The sequence below is a fragment of the Rhipicephalus microplus genome, chromosome X (genome assembly GCF_043290135.1).
Source record: "Rhipicephalus microplus isolate Deutch F79 chromosome X, USDA_Rmic, whole genome shotgun sequence".
NCBI classification, from domain to species: domain Eukaryota; kingdom Metazoa; phylum Arthropoda; class Arachnida; order Ixodida; family Ixodidae; genus Rhipicephalus; species Rhipicephalus microplus.
The window spans coordinates 168,655,787-168,679,546 of NC_134710.1; the positions used below are offsets into that span (position 1 = coordinate 168,655,787).

The following is a 23,760-nucleotide window of genomic DNA, read 5'->3' on the forward strand; positions in this document are numbered from 1 at the left end:
TAGTTGCACACTTTTTATTATCAAAATGAATTCTTTGCACTTGTCCATTCCCCGCAATATGTTCTATTGTACATATGTCGACGACGTTCAGCTTGGCTTCAAGTCATGCAACTTGGCCATGTGTGACCGGCAGGTTCAGCTGGGTTTAAATAAGGTCTCCAAATGGGCAGATGAAAACGGATTTCGACTTAACCCACAAAAAAGCACGTGTGTCTTGTTCTCTCGAAAGAGAGGCATGCACTCGTAACCTGACATTCGACTGAACGGGCAACGTCTGTCTGTCAAAGCCGAGCATAAATTCTTAGGCTTAACCTTGGACAACAAGTTGACCTTTGTACCGCACATCAAGTATTTAAAAACAAAATGTTTAAAAGCCATCAATGTTATAAAAGTGTTGTCACGTACTACTTGGGGTAGTGATAGGCAATGCCTCATGAATCTGTATTGGAGCCTCATTCGCACCCGCTTAGATTATGGGGCCGTTGTTTATCAGTCTGCAACTCAAAGTGCTTTGAAGATGCTGGACCCCGTGCACCATTTGGGCATTCGCCTTTCTACGGGTGCTTTTCGCACCAGCCCTGTAGAAAGCCTTTACGTTGAGTCAAATGAATGGTCGCTTCACCTACAGAGAACTTACATGTCCTTTGTATATTTTCTTAAGGTGAAAGCAGACAAAAAGCATCCTCGTACTCTACTACTAATGATCTGTCGAGCCCCATTCTGTTTCAAAACAGGCCTTCGATGAGGCAGCCCTTCTCAGTTCGCCTGAAGTGTCTAGCTGAAGAAACTGAAGTGTCACTTGAACAAAGTTTAATGGCTCCTGTAGGATACCCGCCACCATGGCAGTGGCAGACTATAGACTGCGATGTGTCTTTCCTAGAAGTTACAAAACATGCACCTATTGCCCATATCCGAACATACTTTCTGGAACTTCAACACAAATACACACGTCCTGAGTTCTTCACAGATGCCTCCAAGACTAACTCCTCTGTGTCCTACGCTGCTGTCGGCCCATCATTTTCGGATGCTGGCCCTCTACATCCAGGCACAAGTATCTTCACAGCGGAAGCTTACGCGATACTTGTGGCAGCTAAACACATCAAACAATTACAAATACAAAAAGCAGTAATTTATACAGACTCCCTCAGTGTGGTAACGGCTCTGCACAGTCTTAAAAAACAAAAAAACTCGGTCCTTGTCTCACTTTACTCCATTTTGTGCACACTCTACACACTCAAACAACATGTTGTAGTGTGCTGGGTGCCAGGGCACCGTGAGATCCAAGGCAACGTGAGGGCGGATCAGCTCCCTGCATCCGTCCATGAAAGCACTGCCCCTACACCCATATTAATCCCGGCCCTTGATCTTAAGCCGTCTCTCAAACGAAACCTCAGGGACTACTGGCAGAGCAAGTGGGATACACACACACAAAACAAACTACACGTTATCAAGCCACACCTTGGCCATTGGCCACCAGTATCAAAATCACGTCTAACAGAGGTAACACTAACAAGACTCAGGATAGGACACACATACACGACACACACACATCTTTTGTCCGGTGGTGATCCACCATTGTGTGATAAATGTGGTGAGGCATTAACAGTTCTTCACGTTTTAATTCAATGTAAACAGTTAGACACTCTAAGAAGACAACACTTTCCATTACCCTACCGACAACATATACCTTTACACCCTGCAATGTTCGTTGGTAGGGAACCGCTTTTTAGTAATAAATCATTGTTAGCGTTTTTAAAAGAAATTCATAATTTTCATATCATATACCCGGGCATTCCGTAGCACAACCTCTCTAGAGAGGTTTTTGCTGCGGTGGCTACCCAGGAAAGCACTTGCCTCACGGCCCTTGGACGCAAGGGTATGAACGAGTGAGGTACTTGTGCTAATGCCATACATGTCCACCATCGTTTTTCATTATCACCAACTTTTGTCACCTATTCACACCACCCACACCTTTCACGGCATGGTCATGATTTTATTACTTGTATGTTTTTACCCGCCTTACTGCGAGGAATTTTATGGCCCTTATACAGCCGCTAATCACAATCATTGTCCACATTCTTTATCCCATGAACTGGCGCTCTTTGGCCATCAAATGGCCTTTGCGCCAAAAAACACCATATATCATCATCATGAGAAATGGGTTTGCCATCAGAAACGTCCAGTTGGTACGGCAAAATGGTGTCCATAGAACATGAAGGTTCACGTCCATACAAGAGAAAGAAGGGAGAGAAGCCAGTGGTAGTTTGAGACGCAGAGTTGTAAGTGTAGGTGACGAAAGGGAGTACGCGGTCCCAGTTTGTGTGGTCTTCCGACATGTACATCGCCAGCATGTCGGCAAGGGTACGATTGAAGCGTTCCGTCATGCCGTTAGTCTGAGGATGGTATGCGGAAGCGATGCGGTGTACAATGCGGCATTCTTTGAGCAGAACCTCGATGGCATTTAAGAGGAAGACGCGGCCCCGGTCACTAAGTAATTCATGTGGGGCCCCATGGCGCAGAATGAGATGGCAAAGTAGGAACCAGGCGACATCTTTCGCAGTGGCGGCTGGTAGCGCAGATGTTCCTGCGTACCGCGTGAAGTGGTCGATGGCGACTATCATCCAGCGGTTGCCATCAATAGTGGTCGGGAGTGGACCGAAGAGATCGACTCCGATGCGGTCGAATGGTCGGACAGGGCAGGGCAATGGCTGTAGAGGACCAGCGGTGCTGTGAGTAGGAACCTTGCGACGTTGGCACGCAGTGCACGACTGAACGTACCGGCGAACGTATCGATACACTCCTCGCCAGTAGTACCTCGGGCGAAGACGCGAGTACGTCTTGAACGAGCCAGCGTGACCGCACTGAGGGTCGTCGGGGAAGGCACTGCAAATGTCCGCGCGCAAATGACGGGGGATCACGAAGAGCCACGTCCTCGTGATCCCCCGTTAGCATTGAACCAAGACTTTCAGCAGTGAACAGTGAAGTCTTCACTGCATGTGCACTGTTGTATTCTCTGCGCAGGATTGAAAGCTACTCGTGCAAGATGGTGGGAAGTGACAAGCGACTGTTCAAGACTATGAATGCTGAAGCAAGTGGTGGACCGAATGACTTGCAAGCATTATCACCACCGCAAAGTGTACTGATCTCGCAGAGCCCAAGTAGGCTTTACAGGCAAGACACTTCACATCTTCATTGTCAGTGTGCTGTATGTAACTCAGCGTTCATATTTGCCCCTCTTTTTGTCTGTCTGCAGCCGGAGCCAGAGTGATGATGGAGAGGGCCACTTGTGTGATACTATCAATCGCAAGACTCTCTTCCACTTGATTGGGACATTGAATGCATCGTTCCATCCCGATTATGATTTCAGCCAGGCCAAGAGTGACGAATTCAGCCGTGAGCCCAGTGTAGATGTGAGCATTATTTGCAATTTTATGCGGTGACCTCCATGATAGCTGAAGTGTTTTTCTAATTAACTTATTGTAGACAAAGGACAAGCTGAGCTCATCAAGCAAATAGTTGCAGAAAAGACTGTTGATGAGCCCAGCATGTCCAGTGCTTTCTTGCTTTTCACAAAGGCCTGAAGAGGATTTCAGTAGCTGTGATGTTCTGCACTTTTTTCACTTGCTGTAAACACACATTTAGTTTTTTTGTGCTTGTTTATTATAACATCAGATATTTTGAGGAGCAGAGTGATGTTGAGAGAAGCCAGACTTTTCATTTGGTTGCTGGTTGTCATATCTGAAAATGATCACGAGCATGCTTTTTAAGCTCTGCTCAAAAGAAGACAAAACATGGCTCCTGGGAGAGAGTGTAGCCCCTTGAACTTGTGTGCTGTGAAACTGATCTTTGTAGTGGGTGTTTTACTAGGTTTTATGCTGGGAAAGTTTAGAAAACATAGAAATTATGTGAGCTCTGCTGTTCAGCACGAAGCTTTTTGCATATTATTGCATTATTTTATCATCAGAATCATTTGCACATGAAAAAGAAAAACGGCATTGTTGGATATTTTCACATTTGTTTTACCATCCTGAAGTGGTGACATGCAAACAAATTATTTGCAACTCCAGAAAACGCTTTGTGTGCTGGCAACACTGGTCAAAAAAACAAAGGTGGCTGCACATAACCGGGCCAACGTGGCTAGGGTGGCTGGAATGGGGAGGTGTGATGAGCGGGGCGCTTTTCGCTTGTCGGAGAGGGTCACTCGGCGCGCTGATGCCGCAAGGGGTGCTGATGACAGCGGCGCGGGTAGGGAGCGGCGCACTTCCCTGTGTTTGCTGCAGGTGTGCTGGGATTTTCTTCGCAAGCAGTCGCTACATTGCAAGTATGCCATCAGTCAGTGTTTGCGTTAGGTCCCTCTGAAATGCCCGAGGATGTCAGTGGTAAAAAAAAAAAAAGACCCAGCGTTGGTGCTTTGTGCCTGGGTGCCGATAGTGTCGATAGATCATGCATCGTACACTGCTGAGCGAAGTGACTCCCGCCTTGTATATTATGTCGCAGGCTACGTTGCGAGAAAGCGTATACTTAGCAATAATTGTGATGAGTGCAACAACGCCTCTCTTGTCTCAGAGAAAATGTGCCAGGAAATCTCCCAGCCCAGGAAGCAAGCTGTGAGATCTGGGCGGACTTTTGCATCCGTCGAATTCCCTTTACGCCCTCATCCTGAACCTTGAGGACAAAATCACTCGTTTCTTGAGCTCAGCACGTCTTCACGCCAAGTCGGCCTTAGAGATGCTGAAGGGGATTGGCGAGACACAACAAATTGGCTGCCCAAAACATGGTGCTATCTTGACCAAAAGTGTGGTGCGATTTTATTGCCTCACTCGTGTCCACTTTTTTTTTTGAAAGGCATGAACCAAAAAGAAGACAAAAACAAAGGGCGGAGAGTTAAGCCATGTGCACTCTAGTGGCAGAGCACGAATACCTCGGCATGCATGGAAATAAATTTATGTTTTTGTTGAAAAAGTGTCTCCTCTATTTCTGCTGCTGGGGACGATTCTCGAGCCAGAGGCTTCGCGACATACGTAAGTTTTAGCACTCTTAATTTGTTACTCGTCTAAGTTAATGAGCAATGGTAGGCTGTTAAAACTTCTACGTTCGGAAACCGATAATTGAATGCCAAGTGACAATTTAAGCTGCGACTCGCACAAGATTGTGCTTCCGCGGCGAAGCAGCAAAACGAGGCTTTTTTACCGACGTTTGTGCTCGTGGATGAAGGAACTTAACATGCTCTAAGTAATATGAAGCCTTCCAGTAATCGCAACGTCTCGTAACACACCTGCAGTTCTGCCGTGAATAACCACAATATTATGAAATCCACAAAAGTTGGTATCGGGTCTGGCTCATATGCCTTCTCGAGAATTGTTTTCAGAGGCGAGAAAATATAGAGATACTTAAGCCACGTAAGACATTACGTGCCTTAAGTATCTTAAGTATTGTCGTACATTGACTCAATAAAAAAGGTTTTCACCGAAAATAGCTGACCGCCTTATAGCGTGAGAGCAGGCCTGTAGCCAGAAATTTTTTCCGGGGGGAGGGGCACTTGCTAAAAACTAGGAGGGAAGGGGCCCCTAGCTTCTCCCCCCGGCTACGGGCCTGCATCTAACTTCTGCGGATAGCAGCGCACGCTTATTCGTATGTCGCCTGCGCAAGGGTACCCGCGCCTCTGCGTGCAGCGCTCCAAGCGGCATCGGCGCGCTTTGGGGACCGGTTTCAGCAACCTCTTTTCACACCTCCTCATTCTAGCCACCCTAATGTGGCACTTTCGCTATGGTTTTGGTTGGTGCAGTGCTGAAGTTTCTTTATTGTGGTGTTGGATCGTGTTGCTTCGTTGAAGGTGAAAAGGTGCTTACCGCGCTGCGTTGCTACACTGCTACAGGCAAGGCCTTATCGGTTTTTGAGGTAGCTATGTTGTAACTCGTGCTGCCGGTTGCGTGTATCCCATTCAGTTCCGTTGTGGGATCAAAAGCTAAATATGCATGCTGTTCATTTGATTACATAACGGAGCTATGCCTGGGTCATTGTATCTGGAGATAAAGCAAATTGTAGTTTCGATTGTAACAGAAGTGCTCGTTTCTTTCTGTTCGTCGATCTATGTTATTAGGTTTATAATAAATAAGGTCGTGTGCTTCCGAACACTTGCTTGTTTGTGTTGGCAGCAGTTGATATTCAGGCAGATATATGCGCGCACGCTATGCACGCTACAGATGCTACAATTGCAGTGCTTATAGATAAGCCCGAATATTGATAAGAATGCACACAAGCTAAAAAATGGTGTACTTAATGAGGATAATTAAGTCATCACAAGCCAATTGATTAGAACAAGCTTTTGTAGTGCTTGTTACTTTCTTTCCAATGCGCGAGTTTCTGATTTGCGCCCTTCTCCGTCGCACGTCCTCTGTACCTGTCAGGAAATGATAGAACGATAGATTGCCATCTTTCTATCACGATGCCACGCATTGCAACACACTGCAATGATCTCAGGAGGGTGCTTTCTTCTTTTACCTGTTTGCTCGTGCAGCACGGCAAAATTAAAGGAACTATATGGCCGTGTCTCAACACGCGCAACATGGTCACATATCTCCTTTCAAGGTTGACCCGGTTAGCGCCATTTGCAAGCACAGCCGTTAGGTGGCAAGTGCTCAATCGGAGTCGCGAATAGGCTGTTTCTTTTTTTTTTTTTGCTGCCACGGAATTTTTGTAGTAATAATACGCCACTGTTGGGAATGCATTGAATTTGAAAATCAGCTTTGTAATAATTGTTATGTCAATTTTTAAATTAGATTATTGGACCATTGATCTCCCTATTGTACTCTGTACCATGCACCATGAGCCCATGTTGCTTATCAACTTCCCACACAAGAAAAATAAACAATTTTGTGTGTGTACAATAGTTCCAACGGGATTGGGGGAATAAGCTAGCAAGCTGCAAGAGATATGATAGGGGCTTCCTGTGCACATGCTTACTGCTTTACCATGTTCACTTTGTGACAGCTCTTACTGTCATGCCATTGGAATTCTCGTGATATTATTCAAAAGTTAGAAGCTTCGCATATTGTAACTCACTGGTTCGGGGTGTGGTGCTTGAACATGATATGCCAAACATTGTCATGTCAAGTTTAAGTGCTATGACAATTAAACTGACAAATAAAACAAGAAAATAGCTGTTTAGTTTAAGGGTGATTTATTTGATCACTTAGTCAAATAAAACATATTAAGCCGAGGGAAAATTATTGTAGAATGCAAATTTGCCAATTTTAAACAATTAGGATGTCATTGTGCATTTGCCATACAACTCCCACGATGCAAGGAACAGCCCAAGTTCATCACATTAGTAAAGGTATTTGGAGTGTATCACGGTAAATATTCATGTGGAGCGTTTTTTTAGTGGAAGAAAAATTGTAATTTTTGGTTTGAAAATGCAGTTTTATATGACTGTGTTCAGCCAATCAGGCCTTAACATCTTCTCCTGTTTGGTAGGGGCCGTGATAACTGTTTTTGCCAAAATGAAACATCGAGATTAAAAGTGTTTCATGACTTTTCTAATAGGGGAAGTGCACATGTGCCGTGGCGTTCTAAAGGAGGCAGATTATTTGCAAATTGGGAGATTAACAGAGTTCTTATGCTACAAGAATTAGAAAGCTTTTAGACAAGCACATAGGATGGTGTTGCCCTATCATGACTAGTGAATCACCACAGCACATTTATTTGTCCCATGCTGTTTTATATAAGCCTTTATGGATATTCATTGCATGTCCACATTTACTTTCAAACTTGACCGACACCATTTAGCTTTAAAAAAAAGTTTGAGAGTGGACAGGCTGGCTAAGCTATAAAAAAAAAATATAGAAATCTAGCTTTTGTCTAAAATCTAAGAAGTTCAAGTAACAATGGATAAGTTAACCCCTGATGTGAACTTTGTTATATGCATATGGACTAATATTGCAGTGCACTCTCACGAGAAAAAGGAAGTGCAGATTAGTAATTGAACAAACAGTGCAACACAAACAGCTGCTCTGCCATTGTGTATGATCCATCTTGGACGTAGATGGTTCAGCGTTCGATTTGAGTGGTCACTTTGAATGTAATTTAGGGCATGTCAGCCTGAAAATTAGAAGAGCACAGCTGTAGTGACTGGCTTAGCATAGCTTGAAGTGGTGTTTTCACTCACGGAAAATCTTTATTCCATTAATTTTTTAGAGTGCAGCCTTCAGGTGTTGAGCAGCATTGCCATCGCTAATATTGGCTTAACTGATAGACATGAAAAATTAACTGATAGACCTGAGAAAATAATATAACAATAATAACAACAAAAAAAAACTTAGGATTGAATGGGATTTGAAACAGGCCCTTTGTGTGGTAGTGCAGTATTGTGCCACAGAGCAACACTAGGGCATTAAGCTCATTTGCAAAAAGACCCTGTATAGATGTCATGTCGGTAAGGAATTGCTTTAACCAGGATAATGTAGTACGGCAGAAGAGTAAAATAACAACCGATATTCACACTGGGATGATTGAGCAGCGATTGTGTGATTGCTTCCCACCCACTGCAAAGGGAAGAGCCATAAGTTATCATCATCAACCACATGCAGCATCAGCAAAGTGCACATAATACCTTATGGACGTGTAGTGGGTATCTTACTTATCTGCAAAAAGATGAATAATGGCATGGTGGGTGCTGTCCGACCTCTTGAAAACTGATTTATGGCGCAGTCGATTCTTTGCAAAACGCCAAAGCACAAACGTAGTTGGCCTTACCCCAACATGAAGCTACGCTCAGAATTCGCATTAGGCGGTATCGTAATTGTTGAGTTTGTTTTTTAGCTTCCATTGTACAAGCTTTCTTGTATAGCGATGCCACATTTCATTATATAGCACTATTCTCTCATAATCTGGAATATTTTATCTTATGCAATTTTTTGAAAATAAAGTTAAGACAATAATGTGCTACTTGGTGAGCCTGTGAAATGCTAGCTAATAGTCATTTGTGCTACTTGGTGAGCCTGTGAAATGCTAGCTGATAGTCATTTATCTAGGATGGTCAGTTATTGAAATCAAAATAATGAAAGTGAAATTCATGGAAGAAATAAAATGGGCTGAAACACGCATGGGGGCAAGGCATTATCAAGTCATACCCAGCAGTCTGTTGCTGTTTTTAAAAAGTGTGCAAGCGGGGCATATTGATACAAATACCGTATATAAGATACAAATGAAATTAAAGGTTATTGATGAATTTGAGGCCGCCACGCAATGACTGAATGAGCAATAAGTTATAGGCATAACATTAAGGACGAGGACAACAACAGGTGAGACTAAGGTGTCAATGCAAGAATGGAGTTGGAGAGGAAACTAAGAGAAGGAAATGGAGAGGCAATTTAATGTGTCAAACTGATAACTAGTTGTGTGATGGAGTAGGTGCTGAGGGAAGGCAAGTGCAGTCCAACATGGCAAAAAACTAACATGTAGAATGAAATGAGGAAACTTGCACATATCGTATGGTGTCAGCAGCCCCAAGATACAAGTAAGTGGTTGTTGAAACTTATCTCTGTCCTCTAGTGAACAGAAAGAAAAAAAAAAAAATCAGTGGATTCATGTATCTTGGGAATCGATGTTATGCGAAGGGAAGGTGACTGCATTGTAATTTTTTTATTGAGTGAAATGTTATGAAATGCCTCTTTGCAGGCCTTCTAGAGCTTTCATTACTTTTCCGGTCATTACTGGTAGGATGTCAAATTCCTAAGGGCTATTATTGTTTCTTACGATATCATCCTGTTTGGTTTGGCTTCTGTACAGCTCTTTGTAGAACTCCTCCGCCACCTAAACTCTCCTATCTATATTGGTTGTGACTTTGCCTTTTTTGTTCTTTAATGCATACATCTGATTTTTGCTTGTGCACAAGTTTGCCTTCACAGCTTTTAGGCTTTTCTCCCTTTTTACCTCATGGTCGATTCTCTCCATGTTATACCTTCTTATGTTAACTGCCTTACACCTGTTGATTAACTTAAAAAGCTCTGCTAGCTCTATTTTGTCTGTTGCATTTGAGGTTTTCATGGTTTGTCGCCTCTTAATGAGATTTTTCATCTCCTGGGATAGTTTGCCAGTGTCCTGTCTAGTGACTGCACCTCCTACTTCCATTGCGCACTCTTCGATTATACTAGTCAGATTATTTATTTATCTATTTAATATCCACGGCACCCATACAGGCATTATAGCAGGGGGGGGGGGGTGCAGGAAAAGAACATGAAAATTCCATGTTCACATAAGTTTGTGTAATACTAACGTCAGTTTATTGTGTCAATAAACTGACGTTACCTCGTTTAAGCTGCGAATCTATTCTGAAGCAAAACTGAATTCTCGTACTTTCCTTCTCAATGCTAGCTCATTAGTTGGCTTGTTGCATATCAGTTTATGCGTGGGCCTTTTTAGGTCTACTTGAATTTGAGCTCTTACCATTTTATGGTCACTGAATTGAATTTTGCCAACTACTTCTACATCCTGTACAATGTAATGCCTGGTTGTGCCCCCCAGAATAAAGTCTATTTAATATTTAGTTTTGTCATTTGGACTCAGCCACGTCCAGTTAGGGTTAGCCCGTTTTCTGTAGAAGGTATTCAAGATCCGTAAATTATTACGTTCTGCAAACTGGTGAGGATAACATAACAATGGACCTGCTGAAAGATGGTAGAGAGATTGTGTTAGAAAACTGGCCACCTTATAAACAAAGTGTCTCTTGATGAGAAGGGTACCAGAATCTTGGAAAAATGCCAATATCATCTTAATTCATAAGAAAGGAGACACCAAGGACATGAAAAAAATGCATGGAATATAACCAACCCCTATACATAGCCTTCATAGATTATGAGAAGGCATTTGACTCAGTCGAGATGTCAGCAGTGATACAGGCACTACTGAATCAGGGCATCGACAAACCCTACATAAACATATTGGAAGAAATCTACAGTGAATCCACAGCCACCATAATCATCCATAAAAAAAACAACAGAATCCCAATAAAGAAGCGTGTAAGGCAGGGAGACACAATCTCTTCAATGCTATTCATCACGTGTTTTCAGGGCCCTAGATTGGGAAGAGTAAGCGTTAAGAGTTAATGGAGAGTATCTTAGTAACCTGCAATTCGCTGGTGACATTGCCTTGATGAATAACTCAGGGGGTGAATTATAGCTCATGATTGCTGGACTTGACACGAAAATCACAAGAGTAGATCTGAAAGTTAATGGGTAACGGGACTGTGTTCCCAGAGAAGGCAAACATGCGAGGAGGAGACAGAAAGTTAGGTGTGCCGATGAGATTAAAAAGTTTGCAGGTATAAAGTGGAAGCAGAAAGCACAAGACTGGGTTGATTGACGGATCATAAGAGAGGCCTTTGCCCTGCTGTGGGTGCAGTCAGGCTGATGATGATAATGACAATGAAATGATGTTAAAGATATCTGTAAATGTTGCACGCACAGGCATACAGTAAACAGATGCATATGTTTTATATAACTAGTTGTTTGCAGTTGCATGAGGATACCAACAGCAACATCGGTATTAAGTTGTAGCCCTTAAATAATTTCTACTGGTCACAAAACTTCAGGCCAAGTTTAGTATAGAGACAGAACCTCCCTCTTGAGGCGCTACTGCCGACAAGGGGGCCTTCATTGCAGCCGCTGGCATGTTTTCAGTGTGTTGCGAGGTTTCTGTAGCAGGAGAATTGCTCTGGTGGCTTCACGGACATGTCAGTGAGGTTTTGCGTGCCTGCACACAGCGACGATAAATATATGTTTGCTTGTGGCAGTTTCACTCGTGGCGAAATCGGTATGTAGCCCTGCACTGCACACCGATCTAGCAAACATTACTAGACCATGCTTTTTTGAAGAGAGTAATTTCTTTGATGCTGTAGTCGATGTCAGCGGAAGAAACAGGACCAACACTGCCAGTATGCAGCTGTTCGTACCATCGTAAAGAGGCACGCTTCACGGCTCTTTGCTGAGAAATGTACGGACGTGTGCAAATTACTTGGATCATGCTTTTTTGTGATGATGTATCCATGCTTTGAAGAAGAAAAAAATGCTTAGCCTGAACTTTTCAGAATATATATGACTGAGTTGAATGTTACTTTTTGGTACATTACGGCGTGGCACCAGCACTCAGCTTAGGAAATTTGGCATTAGGGGGAAAATTTTAGATTGCATGCAGAATGCGGGGCTCTCTGTTTCAGGCAAAGGACATGTATAAAACTACGAAGTGTATATCACAAGGATATTGTTGTAATTCCTGCATACCAACAAAAACCCTGATATTGCTCTTACACCCACCTCAGTGCCTTAGTAGCTAAGTTGTACATGCCTGGTCACAACGCTCACATTTCGAAGGAGATGAAGCACAAAAACGCGTGTACTAATGTTTATGGGCACATTGAAGAGCTACTTTGAGTAGTTATTATTTTTTTTTTTTGCAAAATGCTTAAAAGCCCCTGCCTACTGCAAAGTGCCAAGCGAATGTTTAATGTATTTTTTTCTAGCCATGCTATACAACAGCTCCTTTCTCTTGGACGAAAGTCAAACAAGGGTATTGATTGGTTGATTGATCTAGCAATTATTGAAATCTTTTAGCAACTTAGTAAAGACCAATAGGCATCTATATTTTATATTTTCATAATGAACAAGTCATTTCAGACCGTAAGCATTTTATTTTAAAACAAGAACTGAAGTAGGCATGCATACAGGTGCAGAGGTATAAATATGCATGATGACAAGCTCACAAAATACATAAGAAACAGCCATTAATAAGAACTAACAGCAAAAGATTTAGGAAGGCAACCAAATATTACAGTATTAAAAATATATAGCGAGGTTCTTGTTCAATGCAGATAGATTTTGGAGTAAATGTGAAGAGCAAGACATTTAAAACTGCAATATTTGTCGTCATTTACTGCATCCAATTCACCAGAGCCATCCATGCACATAATTTGCCCCACTGCAATCATCTGATGACTCCCGAGGAAGCTTGACCAGCTACCTGTGTTGCAAGCTCCGAGGTGCCGACTCCAAACAACGGTGCCTTGTATAATACACTCGTCTTCATAAATAATGTCGTCCTTATCGAAGTATCTTTCACGTGCATGAACGTTCAGTGAGCTAAACGAGCATGTGTCCATTTCTTCACGCAATATCGCCAGTTTTCACTTCTCTTGTCCTTCAGAGTCGCTGGAAAATGCTAACGACACTTTTTTAACAAAACTTTTCTGATGGTTCCTTTGTAGCCGGAGCTACAGTGCTGCACACAGTATGTTTTCAGCATCGTTTGTCGAGCTTCCGCTAACTATTTGTTGCATTAAATCAGGTAACAAGCTCACACAGCTATGTATGCTTGTGATAAAATATGCACACCAACTGAACACAGCCAATGCACCATGCCATCGTCTCACTGGCTTTGGTGAGCGCCTCCTTAGCCGGAGCAACCGTGTGGCACACAGCTTGTCTTCAGCATTATTTGTCAAGTTGCCGCTAACTATTCATTGCGTTCGAAAACGGTAATAGGCACAGACAGCACCACATACTCGCAATGAAACACGATGTCACCAGAGCACACACACACACACCAGGCCGTCGCATTTCTGGACGTGAGGAGCACCCCCTTCCCACAAGTGATGCCATGCCGCAGTCAAAGGTGGCAACAGACACAGCTCTTCCATAGAGTAACGGAGCTTCATGACCAGTAAAAAGTATTGAAGGACTATGGGGGGGGGGGGGGGTAATTGCAACATCAGGTAAGCTGATATGTAGCGCTTGTGCTTATGATGATGGTAGCCCTGGATTCTTGGATGGTGCTCAACTACAATTGACATTAATCCGACATGGTGGCTGTATTTTAAGAATAAATATGTAATGTTCATAAAATTGGATAGTCAGCACTGCAACTATCATTTATGTTCACGAATATTAGGGTCGATTTGAAAAGCTGTTCAGAGACCTGGCATGGCTCTGTGGCAGAATATTTGAATTCATTGCCACGCAGAATGCTTGGGTTTGATTCATGCTAGGACCCTGAATTTTGTTCTTAGCATTCCTCAGGTCAACGCTGCCAATGTCAGCTTTTTATTAACACTCTTGCGCTGAAATTACACATGTCTGTTCTCGCTGTTCCTGGGTGGATATAAAGCCTCGCTGCGGTGGTATAGTGGCTAAGGTACTCGGCTGCTGACCCGCAGGTCGCGGGATCGAATCCCGGCTGCAGCGGCTGCATTTCCGATGGAGGGGGAAATGTTGTAGGCCCATGTGCTCAGATTTGGGTGCACGTTAAAGAACCCCAGGTGGTTAAAATTTCTGGAGCCCTCCACTCTCATAATCATATGGTGGTTTTGGGACGTTAAACCCCACATATTATGGGTGGATATAAACTGTTGGTCGCCTGTGGCACATACCTGTTGTTGGTATACGGGTACGTGCCACATACGTCTGGCGGAAAGAATTTGATGACATACATGACGAGATTGTCACATTAGTGATGTCATAACTAGCTAGTCATATTCATTGAACCATCTTACCTTCTCATACTAATTTTGGTTCAGTTCAGTTTATTACCGTAAAAGCCCCCCTTTCTTAGAGGGGCATTATATAAGGTGTGGGGTTGTATTTAGGTCAACAAATGCAGTGCAGTGAATGTAGTTTTAGTGTTGAAGATGATCAATAATGCGATCTTGAAAGGCAGATGATGAGGCGATGGTGACGATGTCCCGGGGGAGACCGTGTCAGTCTGTGGCTGCTCAAAAAAAAAAAAAAACACGTTTACCCCAAGTCGAGGGGATGATCGCTAGAGCACCCAGATGCAGGCGTCTATGTAGATAGATATGTAGATAGATACTAAATATGCCTGCAGTATGCAAAAAGAAAACAAAACTTTGGCATTAAAAAATTATGGATAGTTATAACAAGCCAAAGCAGTTAATATTTAGGATGGTCTCCAGTTGTGTTACATTGCTGCTTATGTGATGTGGATCTCTCTCTATCATGGTTTTTCCAGCTTGTTCTGACATGCAAAGGGAAATATGGATGTTTTTGTCTAATCAAGCATATTCACTCTTTCCTTTGAGTATTGTTTATTACCTAACCTGTTGGCTATGAATGCCAGTCACTTTTGTAAATTCTGGAAATGCTGTTTTGCTATGATACTGAGATCATATGAAGATTACATGGGAGAGGGGTTCAGGACCATTTTGAAATGCCCTGAACCACCCACTGCTTGAGCTTCTTAAGCCAACACATCTCGCAGTTGACCATGCTTTTTTACAAGTGCATGGCAGGCCTTTAGCCAGTTTTTTTTTTTAGAGGAAGGGGGAGGGGGCTAGTAGGTTTGAAACACCTGTTATCATTATTTTTTCCTGTAAAACACCCCTTCCATCAAAAGTTGGAATGGGAGGGGGGCATAAAGCACCCCCACACCTATGGGCCTGGTGCATGGGGATAATATTGCCTATAAAACAGCTTTCCTATTTTACGAAGAGAAGGTTTCGTTACATTTTCAAAACCGCCAGCCAGCAGTCATGAAGTGGAAGCTGTCCCAAGGTGCCAGCCATTGGGCAGTTGGTTTTGATTAGTGGTTCATGTGCATTGTTCCAGATTTATTCAGGCTTTACTTATTACATATACCTACAGCACCCGTGTTAAGCATGTCGTTGGAGAGTTGATTATACACTTAAAATTGTAATAAAAAATTGTCACAAATCAGCATTCTTAAGACCATAGAACTAGCATATACAGACATAGTGGTACAAGAGAACTAAATAATAATAAATTAAACAAAAGCAGATTCTGTTCCTTAAAGGTACACTTAAAGGTACACTAAAGAGCAAAACGATTTTTCGTGTATTTCACAATCCCGTAAACACATTTCTTATCGCGACATGACCCTTAGTGACAAAATGTGCGGAAAGTAAATGAGCGTGGCGACGCCACCTTGAGATTCCCACTCCGAACACTGTGAGGTAAGAAATTTTGAAGCCGTCTTCTGGATCCTACATAGCGTCTAATCAATAAAGATGAAGTATATTGTAATCTATGAGTTCGAGTGACTTGGCATACGAAGTTTTAGAAAATATCGTTGAGCCAACGCCACAAAAATACCGGAAATACATTTGAAATTTCTTTAGTCACGTGCGGAGATTTTGGTGCGAAATTCAAATATAAAACTTCAACATTCAAAAATAAAACTTCAACCTTGATTTTCTCTGTTGATAATTAACTTATAATAGTGTAATTACAGTTCTCAAGAGTCTAGTTTGTCAACCTAAACCAAGTCATTGTTCCTCTTTAGTGCCCCTTTAAGTGTTCGAAAAAACAACAAAGCTTAAAAACCTCAATTTGACATTTGTAGGGCCTTATTTTTTTGAAGTTGTCGTGTCTCTTAGACTAATAATGAGGGTGTTTTAAATATATGTTCTTATCGATTGCCGTGTTGTCACTGTTAATGTTCTGTAAAAGTTTTAGCTTGATTATTTTTATGCATGGTGCAAGTAACTTCCGTCCCAGTTCTTGTCTGATTTGCAAACTTTGAATTTAGCAGTTTTCTTTTCTTTTTTTTTTTTGGTGGGGAGAGAGGGGGGACTGCTAGAATAAAACAGGAAAATAATGCTTGTTAATGTGCGTACTTCTGCTGTCATTTTTGTTATTGTCTTCTGGCAGTTTTGTGAGGAGTACATCTCAAAATTATACTATAAGTAGGCTATTGAGAAAAAAAAAAAAACACAAAGACTGTGAAAGTCATAGCACACTGCTACTATCACCACTCTTGCTGAGAAAAAGTGGACTAGTTAAGAGGGCATGAGAAAAGTAAGTGTTGTACATCTTTCATTAAGCTATTCTTTAAATGTTTTTTGGGGTCATATTTGTTTAAGACATAATGTTTATCATAAATTTTTTGTCAGGTTTTGAGGAAAGGCTGTTTTGGGCAAGTTTGGTCCACTTTAATTCTTTATTAGTTGAATGACATTAATTTCTTGTGATCTGCAGTGGGTGATGAACACCGTGGACAGTAACTTGTTTGCAACAGCTAACCAAGCATACAGCACCCTCCGAAGCCACCTGTGGGCTGCTGTGGACAGTGAGATCTCGCTGCATGAATGTGAGATCTTCAGTTACAACCCAGACCTGGCCTCGGATCCTTATGGCGAAGATGGTTGCCTGTGGTCATTCAATTATTTCTTCTACAACCGCCGGCTCAAGCGCATTGTCTTCTTCACCTGCCGGGCAGTCAGGTGAGCTGCTACTGCCTTAGCTCTTCAAACTTGTGAGACCGAAATATTCGCCACAAGATCGGGCTACAGGTGGCAACACCATCGATGCATTAGTGTAGCTAGGCAGTTGGTGGCACCTATTCAAATATACACAGCAGACTCTCAATTGCCACATTAATGCACGAAGCCTGTCGAACATTCCTATTACGTGTGGGAGAAGCGCAATCTGCCAATCAATGAGGTGCTGACCTTTGGTGACAGTCGTGTTTTGCACTGTGCTCAATCTTTTACAGCATGAGATCACAACAAGGGTGCTGTAGTTGTCTGCTGCTGGTATCCATAATGATTATCACACGGGGGAAGAAAAAGAACAAAATGAGAGAGAGTGAGAAGAAAGAGAACGGGGTTGAAACCTGGGTTCTCTCTGTGGCAGCCCAGTATTCTTTTTCAGAGCCATGCCAGTGCTCAAAACTCCAGTGCACAAAAACCAATTAGCATTGTATCTGAAAGGAACCTAGTTCACATATATAATATAGCGGGGTAGAAGAGTAAAATAACAAACAGGGAACACAGATTATAAATTGTGTAACCAGGTGTCGCACAAAATGAATTTCAAAAACGAGTGGGTAGTTGAATGCTTTCCACTCATTACAAAGGGCTCAGCTATAATTCTTTATCGTCATCTGCCACAGAATTAATGAATGGAATAGTGGGTACCTTGCAAGCATACTTGTACTAGTTGCCCCAAGAGAGTTTGCAATGGGTTCTAGAAATGTTCTTCCAGCTTTAGTTGCGACTGTGCTGCACTTCCCATGCAGGCCTGGCATTTTTCTTGTTTTATTTCTACGGGTTTAGCTTGCGTTGTACCTATACTATGATATAATTGTTGTTGCTTGGTTGAGCTAATTAAGTATTCACTTCTTGCTTTAGTGGCTACAAAAAAAAGCCTGTATTTCTGTGAAATTAGCTGAAATAGCACTTTGTGCACTCTTTTTTTTTTTTGTTTGCATGAATACATGTATCGCTATAGGAATGAGTGATTTGAGGCCTTTATTTTACCATTAACCGGATTTGAAGACGCCAGTTCATGGCTTACAGTATCATAAGGATTTCATCACAAGGTATCACAAGGATTGCTAACACTTCTTAAATGGCTTGACGAAGCACAGTCTGATTGGGAGGAAGTATGAAATACAAACGAAATGATATAGTGCCAACTAAAATGAAACGGTTTAAAACTTGTTCGCTCCAGTGTTTTAAAGACTGCTGTGGGCATCGTTGTAGAAGTGGTTTCATGGGAAAGTGAAGGTGTCATTGCCCATTACATAGACGAATCGCTTTCAAGGATAAGTTGGAAACTTGCAAGAATTTCTCTCATTCGGACATTTTTGATGCCTATAAGACTAAACTTTTCTGGCAGATGCTGTCAAAGAGGACACTTGATCTATGTGACAGCACATGCCACGACAGGAATATAAGTAAAGTGTGGTGCCAAGTTGTTCATGGTGAACATTGATGGAACATGCTAAGTCCATCCATTTAAGGTTGGCAAGTTTAAGGCACCATGGTGGATAAAAAAAACTGCAGGAGCCTGCCAATGCGCTATGACTTCGACAGAAAAGCCTAAATGACCAATGAGCTTTTTTTGAAATGGTTGTGGCACTGAATTGTGTAGATCTGCAAGTCTGATCACTGAGTAGGCCTTCTGCTCGTTTAAAACTCACTGCTCTCAGTGCATCGAAGTCTGGTTTTGTCCACTGAATACCACAGCAAAACTTCAGGTTCTTGACTAGGAATGAAGGCATTGAAAATTAAATGCTGAAGAAAACTTGTTCAACAGCTCCTCATTAACCTTCGCATAAGGCTTGAGCTAAAGATTGACCTGTTAAAAGCAATCCAGATGGTTTTCGGCACCTGAGCTCGTACAGAGTAGGACATAGTGGTTACTATTTTTGTAAGGCGAGCTTTGGGACTGTTTCAGAGGAAGACTTTTCAGAAGTTCCAGGTATGAGTGGTGGCGATACCCTTCATGACACTTTTTACTAGCTGTTGGCTTTCGCGGATGCTAGGCCAGTCAAGTAGATTGCGAGAGGCTGTGTAAAGCATAGACAACAAAGTGAAAGCTGTGACAGAGCTGAGTGAGGCAGACATCATGAAAGATTTAACAGCTGAGTTCAGTTCTATTTCCTTAAAGGCGCCCATTAGGGGGTGTTACATAAGAGGTGGGATTACGAGTAAAGTTGAACAGCGATGATTCGTTTAACATTGATGATTAGTAATGCATTCTTGAAAAGCAGATGATGAGGCAATGTTTACAATTCAGGCAGGCCATTTCAGTCTGAAGCTACTCAGAGGAATAATGTGGCAGAAAACGTAGTGGTATGCGATGGCGGGCAAGCAACTTGAAGAAGATGACTCGTGCGGTGGGAAATGCATGGTGCGGCTGTGATATATTGTGCTTGATTGAGAGAAGAATAAAAGAACTTATGATAGACGGTAAGGGTAGCGACGCAGCGATGATAATGGCGTATTCGGTTGGCCACTCTGGGCCTGTGGCTTAGAGTCACCAGATGCAGAGGCAGCTCACAATCAGGGCGCGAGAGGCAGCATACCAACCGAATACATCGGGGATCTTGAAGCAGCACGCCTGTAGCGCCACCGTGTCGCGAGCGCGCGAAGCCACCAGGTAAACAATTCTGCGCTGCTTCGAAAAATGTCACCGGCCAGTTGAGTGACGATCTCCGACATGTCTGGACGCAACGACAGCCGTCTGACCCCAGCACAGTGCCTCATGTTGACAATGTATGACGGTGAGTTAAGTGAAAACTTGTCAACGAACTTATTTTTCGCGAGTGGTTCGAGCTGTAATGCAGCCCCTTCGCGCATTGTTCGTGGAGTTAACCCCTGTACTAGTGCCGTGGTATTTGACGACGTGTACATTTTCTAAACGTCAAATCAAGACAAAGACGTGTGTGCTAGTTTTCAACTCTTTTAACTTGCTTTGCTAAGCTAGGGCGGTTCACTCATTCCACATTTTGAATCCCGGCTCTTTCGTATGTACAGTACTCATGGATTGAAACAGGGCAATCTAGGGCAAATAATGCTCATTCTTATATGTTTCTACAGTTTCAGTTCAAGTAATGTAAACACAATTCTAGTCAGCCGCGTAAATGAGAGTCAACATTACCTTTAGAAAATAGATTCGTTGCGACATGACATGATTATCTTGAGAAATAGCGCATATCACTCATGAATACTGCAGACAGACATTCGTGCTGCTGCATTGTTCAAATCGCTCCAGTTGGAATTCAACTTCGGCATTTGCGCAGTTGTTCAACCTGCCCTTTCAATTGCCTGCATACGCACTGCTGAATGCATCTAGTGCAGCAATATACGGTTTTGCATATAATCACTTGTAATATTTATAAAAGTTGTATTAATGAAATTTATTCCTTTTCGTAGGTGACGGGCCAAGCCCAGTCCAGCCTGTGGACGCAGGCAATGCAGACAGCTTGGGTACTCCTTGCACAGGTAAGCATAACCCTCACTGCTACTTTTTTTTGGTCAGTTGTCGTTGTGGTAGACTGTCTGGAATAAACAGGCAGGACTTCAGTATTCACTGCAGTCTTGCTCATGTGCTTATTTCAATGCTGCAATGTCAACAAAAATATTTTTGTGGCCATTCAAACTACTGGTTTTTCTTATTACACAAAATCTGAAAATTTGCAGAAAGACAGTGGTAGTCCAACCCTACATTTCTTTGGCCTTTAGTGCAATCTTGCATGTACTTTCTTATTTCGCTTACTGTTATGCTGTGCTGACCACACACACAGAAAAATTCTTACAGGGTCATTCAAACTTTAGTTTTTCTTACTAGTATACAAAATCTGAATTTGTGGAATGTCACTTGTGCTATAACCAAGCATTTATTTTTCTCTAATGTAAATAGGACCATAAGGAGAAGGAGAAACGAGGCTTTTATTGGCACTCTATGTCCAGTATGCTAGCAAGGTTGGCCCAATGAAGAAATTTTGGGGCAAGCGGGTAATGTATGAACACATTTCGAAAGAAATACTGCAAATACTTGGAATCTTTAGAACCGCTGCAGTGCCAGCAAGCTTCAAGACCATAGCGAAACGAAAGAAAACTGAAGATACAAACAACAAGACATCCAGCCATACTCACTACCCAGTGTCGTACGAAGAAGAGTTTGCCCCAAATAAGGGCTGCAGACGATAGCATTGAACCTGAAGTTCTTCGTAGTGTGCATTCTGTGACCTACAAGAGTGTTGTACCTAAGCCACTGGATGAAGCCAGCGCATCTACTAGTGCAACTGTGGCCTCTAAAAGTACCAAGCACAGTACCTCTGAATTTCTTGATAACTCCACTTGTGAGACGACAGGCCATGAACGAAGAAAGAGAAAGAAAAGCCATGAAATTGGTAGCCTCAGTGGTGGTGGCCGAATGAGGCATATGGAGTACTTCTTTCAAAAGAATGGAAAAAGTCAACAAAGAACGAGAAGCAAAAAAGGATGAAAGAGAAAAAAGAAGAGAGGAATGCCATCGTGAACTAATTAAACTACACAAGAAACATATTCATGCATCAAAAGAGCTAGCAGCAAAGGCAGACACATGAAACACAGCATACCGTGTACACAAATCTGCATATGCACATCAAATTCTTCAATAAAAGTTAATTTTGGTATTATATCGACTTGTCTTTAATTATTGCTCCCATCATTTACTATAGTTGCCGCATTAAAGCGTTTCTTTTCAGTTCACCTAGACGGCGCAACACACTCACCTAGACGGCGCAACACACTTTTTTGGTCAGTCTGTGGCTGCCTGTTTTGGTCCAGCTCGGCACGCTCCTCTCTGATCTGTAGTAGTGCATCTTGTATTATTTCTTCTCACTCTTCTTCAGTCAACAGGTCCTCCACACCAGTGTCACCAATGTCCAGGCATACGTTGTGGAGCACACAGCAGGCTATTATGAACTGTGTGATTTTGTCCACTTTAGTAAATTCGATGTATCGAAGTTGGCGAAACCTCTGCTTCAATAAAGCAAAAGCATTTTCAATCGCCACTCTTGTAGACAAAAGGTGATAATTGTACCTGCATTTATCTTGAGTCATGTTGCCATAATTTTTAAATGGTGTAAGCAGGTGTTCCCTGATTGCATATGCTGCATCTCCAAGGATGTGGTATTTCTTCACGTGGCACAGTGTGGGCAAGTCTTGCTGAACACTGGATAGACTCAGTACACAGGAATCATGTACCTTGCTTGGTGGGGCCGGAAGAACATCTTGAAATCTTCCTTTGCTATCGCAGATGTCCTGCATTGTCATTGACACCTCATTGTGCCTATGTACATAGACCTTGTTTTGTTTGCTGGGCAGCGCATTGGAATATAGGTGCCATCGATGCAACCAATTACAACTGGGAATCCTGCAAGCTGAAATGGGAGCAACTAATTGCCAAGTCAGAGTAAAACTGTATGTTGTGCAAGTACACTCCAGTTTGCAGCATTCAGTGTAAGGCATGAGAAATGGAAATTGTTTGGCATGAAGGCTGAGTTTTGTCATGGTAATTTATTTTCTGGATGTGATTTTTCAAGAATAAGCATACCATATCTTCTATTATATTGTTTTAGTTTAGTGAACAAAAGAGTGCAAAAAGACGTTTCATCATGCATATTTTATTATTTCCCAATATAATGAGTTACCACACATAAATATAAATGGAGGTAATATCAAATTCACTTTCTGAAAATCTCTGGTCAATGCCTCTTTGTCCAATCCGAAGTGTATGATGTCTGGAGCAAGCTAGCAGAAGAAGCCAAGGACTTTATCAGTTACAGCAAACTGTATGGACTCTGCCATGTCCAAGAGGACAGCAACCTTTCTCATTGAGGCCTTGTTGACAGCATAACTATAAATATTGTAAACATTACTGTAGTTCTATGTGTTGTAACAAGCAGATGCGACACCATAAAAATAAAAATATTTGGTGTTATAATGTGGCAACTGAAACTATACTAATTAAAACTACTTGCAGAAGTCACAACATCATTGCACACATTATATTTGTGAGCTCTCTGCATGGACCTTAAATCAGCCCTTTATGACTATATTAGTAGATTTTCTTGCTTGGTGATGAGTGTGTCATTAGGTGCACCAAGATGAGGTGATAGGTCACAGCTTGTATGCTCTCTGTGTTTTTTTTGTGTGTTTTTTTTTTCACACAAAAAAGGAGGGGGGTCTCGCCTCGAGTGATTTTTGTTCGGATTGGGCAAAGTTATGCCTCAAGAATGTGACACTCTTTTCTAGTATTTTTGGAAGAACAACGAGGAAAAACGTTTCTGCAATGCAGTTTTTTTTTTTTCAAAATGATAGTAAAAGCACTGAGCAGCATGACTACTTAAAAAATTCTGGTAATGAACATAAAGGGGTGATTAGGAATTTCTTTCAGGGTGAATTTTGACACATCTGATTGTAATAGAGAAGGAAAATAAAGAAGCCTGACATCTATG

The 23,760-nt window shown here is 42.2% G+C and overlaps 1 protein-coding gene and 1 long non-coding RNA gene across 3 annotated transcripts in view; both read left to right on the plus strand.

Moving 5' to 3' along the window:
- Window positions 1-23,760, plus strand: part of Maf1 (repressor of RNA polymerase III transcription Maf1) — a 70,617-nt gene that overhangs the window by 8,436 nt on the left and 38,421 nt on the right. For both annotated transcript variants that reach the window (XM_037428525.2, XM_037428526.2), the window contains exons 2-4: window positions 3,022-3,171; window positions 3,254-3,410; window positions 17,004-17,248. In XM_037428525.2, the coding sequence (XP_037284422.2) occupies window positions 3,022-3,171; window positions 3,254-3,410; window positions 17,004-17,248 (552 nt within the window). The remainder of the gene's footprint in view (window positions 1-3,021; window positions 3,172-3,253; window positions 3,411-17,003; window positions 17,249-23,760) is intronic.
- On the plus strand, window positions 17,255-21,936 carry LOC119177137 (uncharacterized). Its single transcript, XR_005110543.2, has 2 exons — window positions 17,255-20,758; window positions 21,177-21,936. It is a non-coding gene; the product is annotated as an uncharacterized LOC119177137 (long non-coding RNA).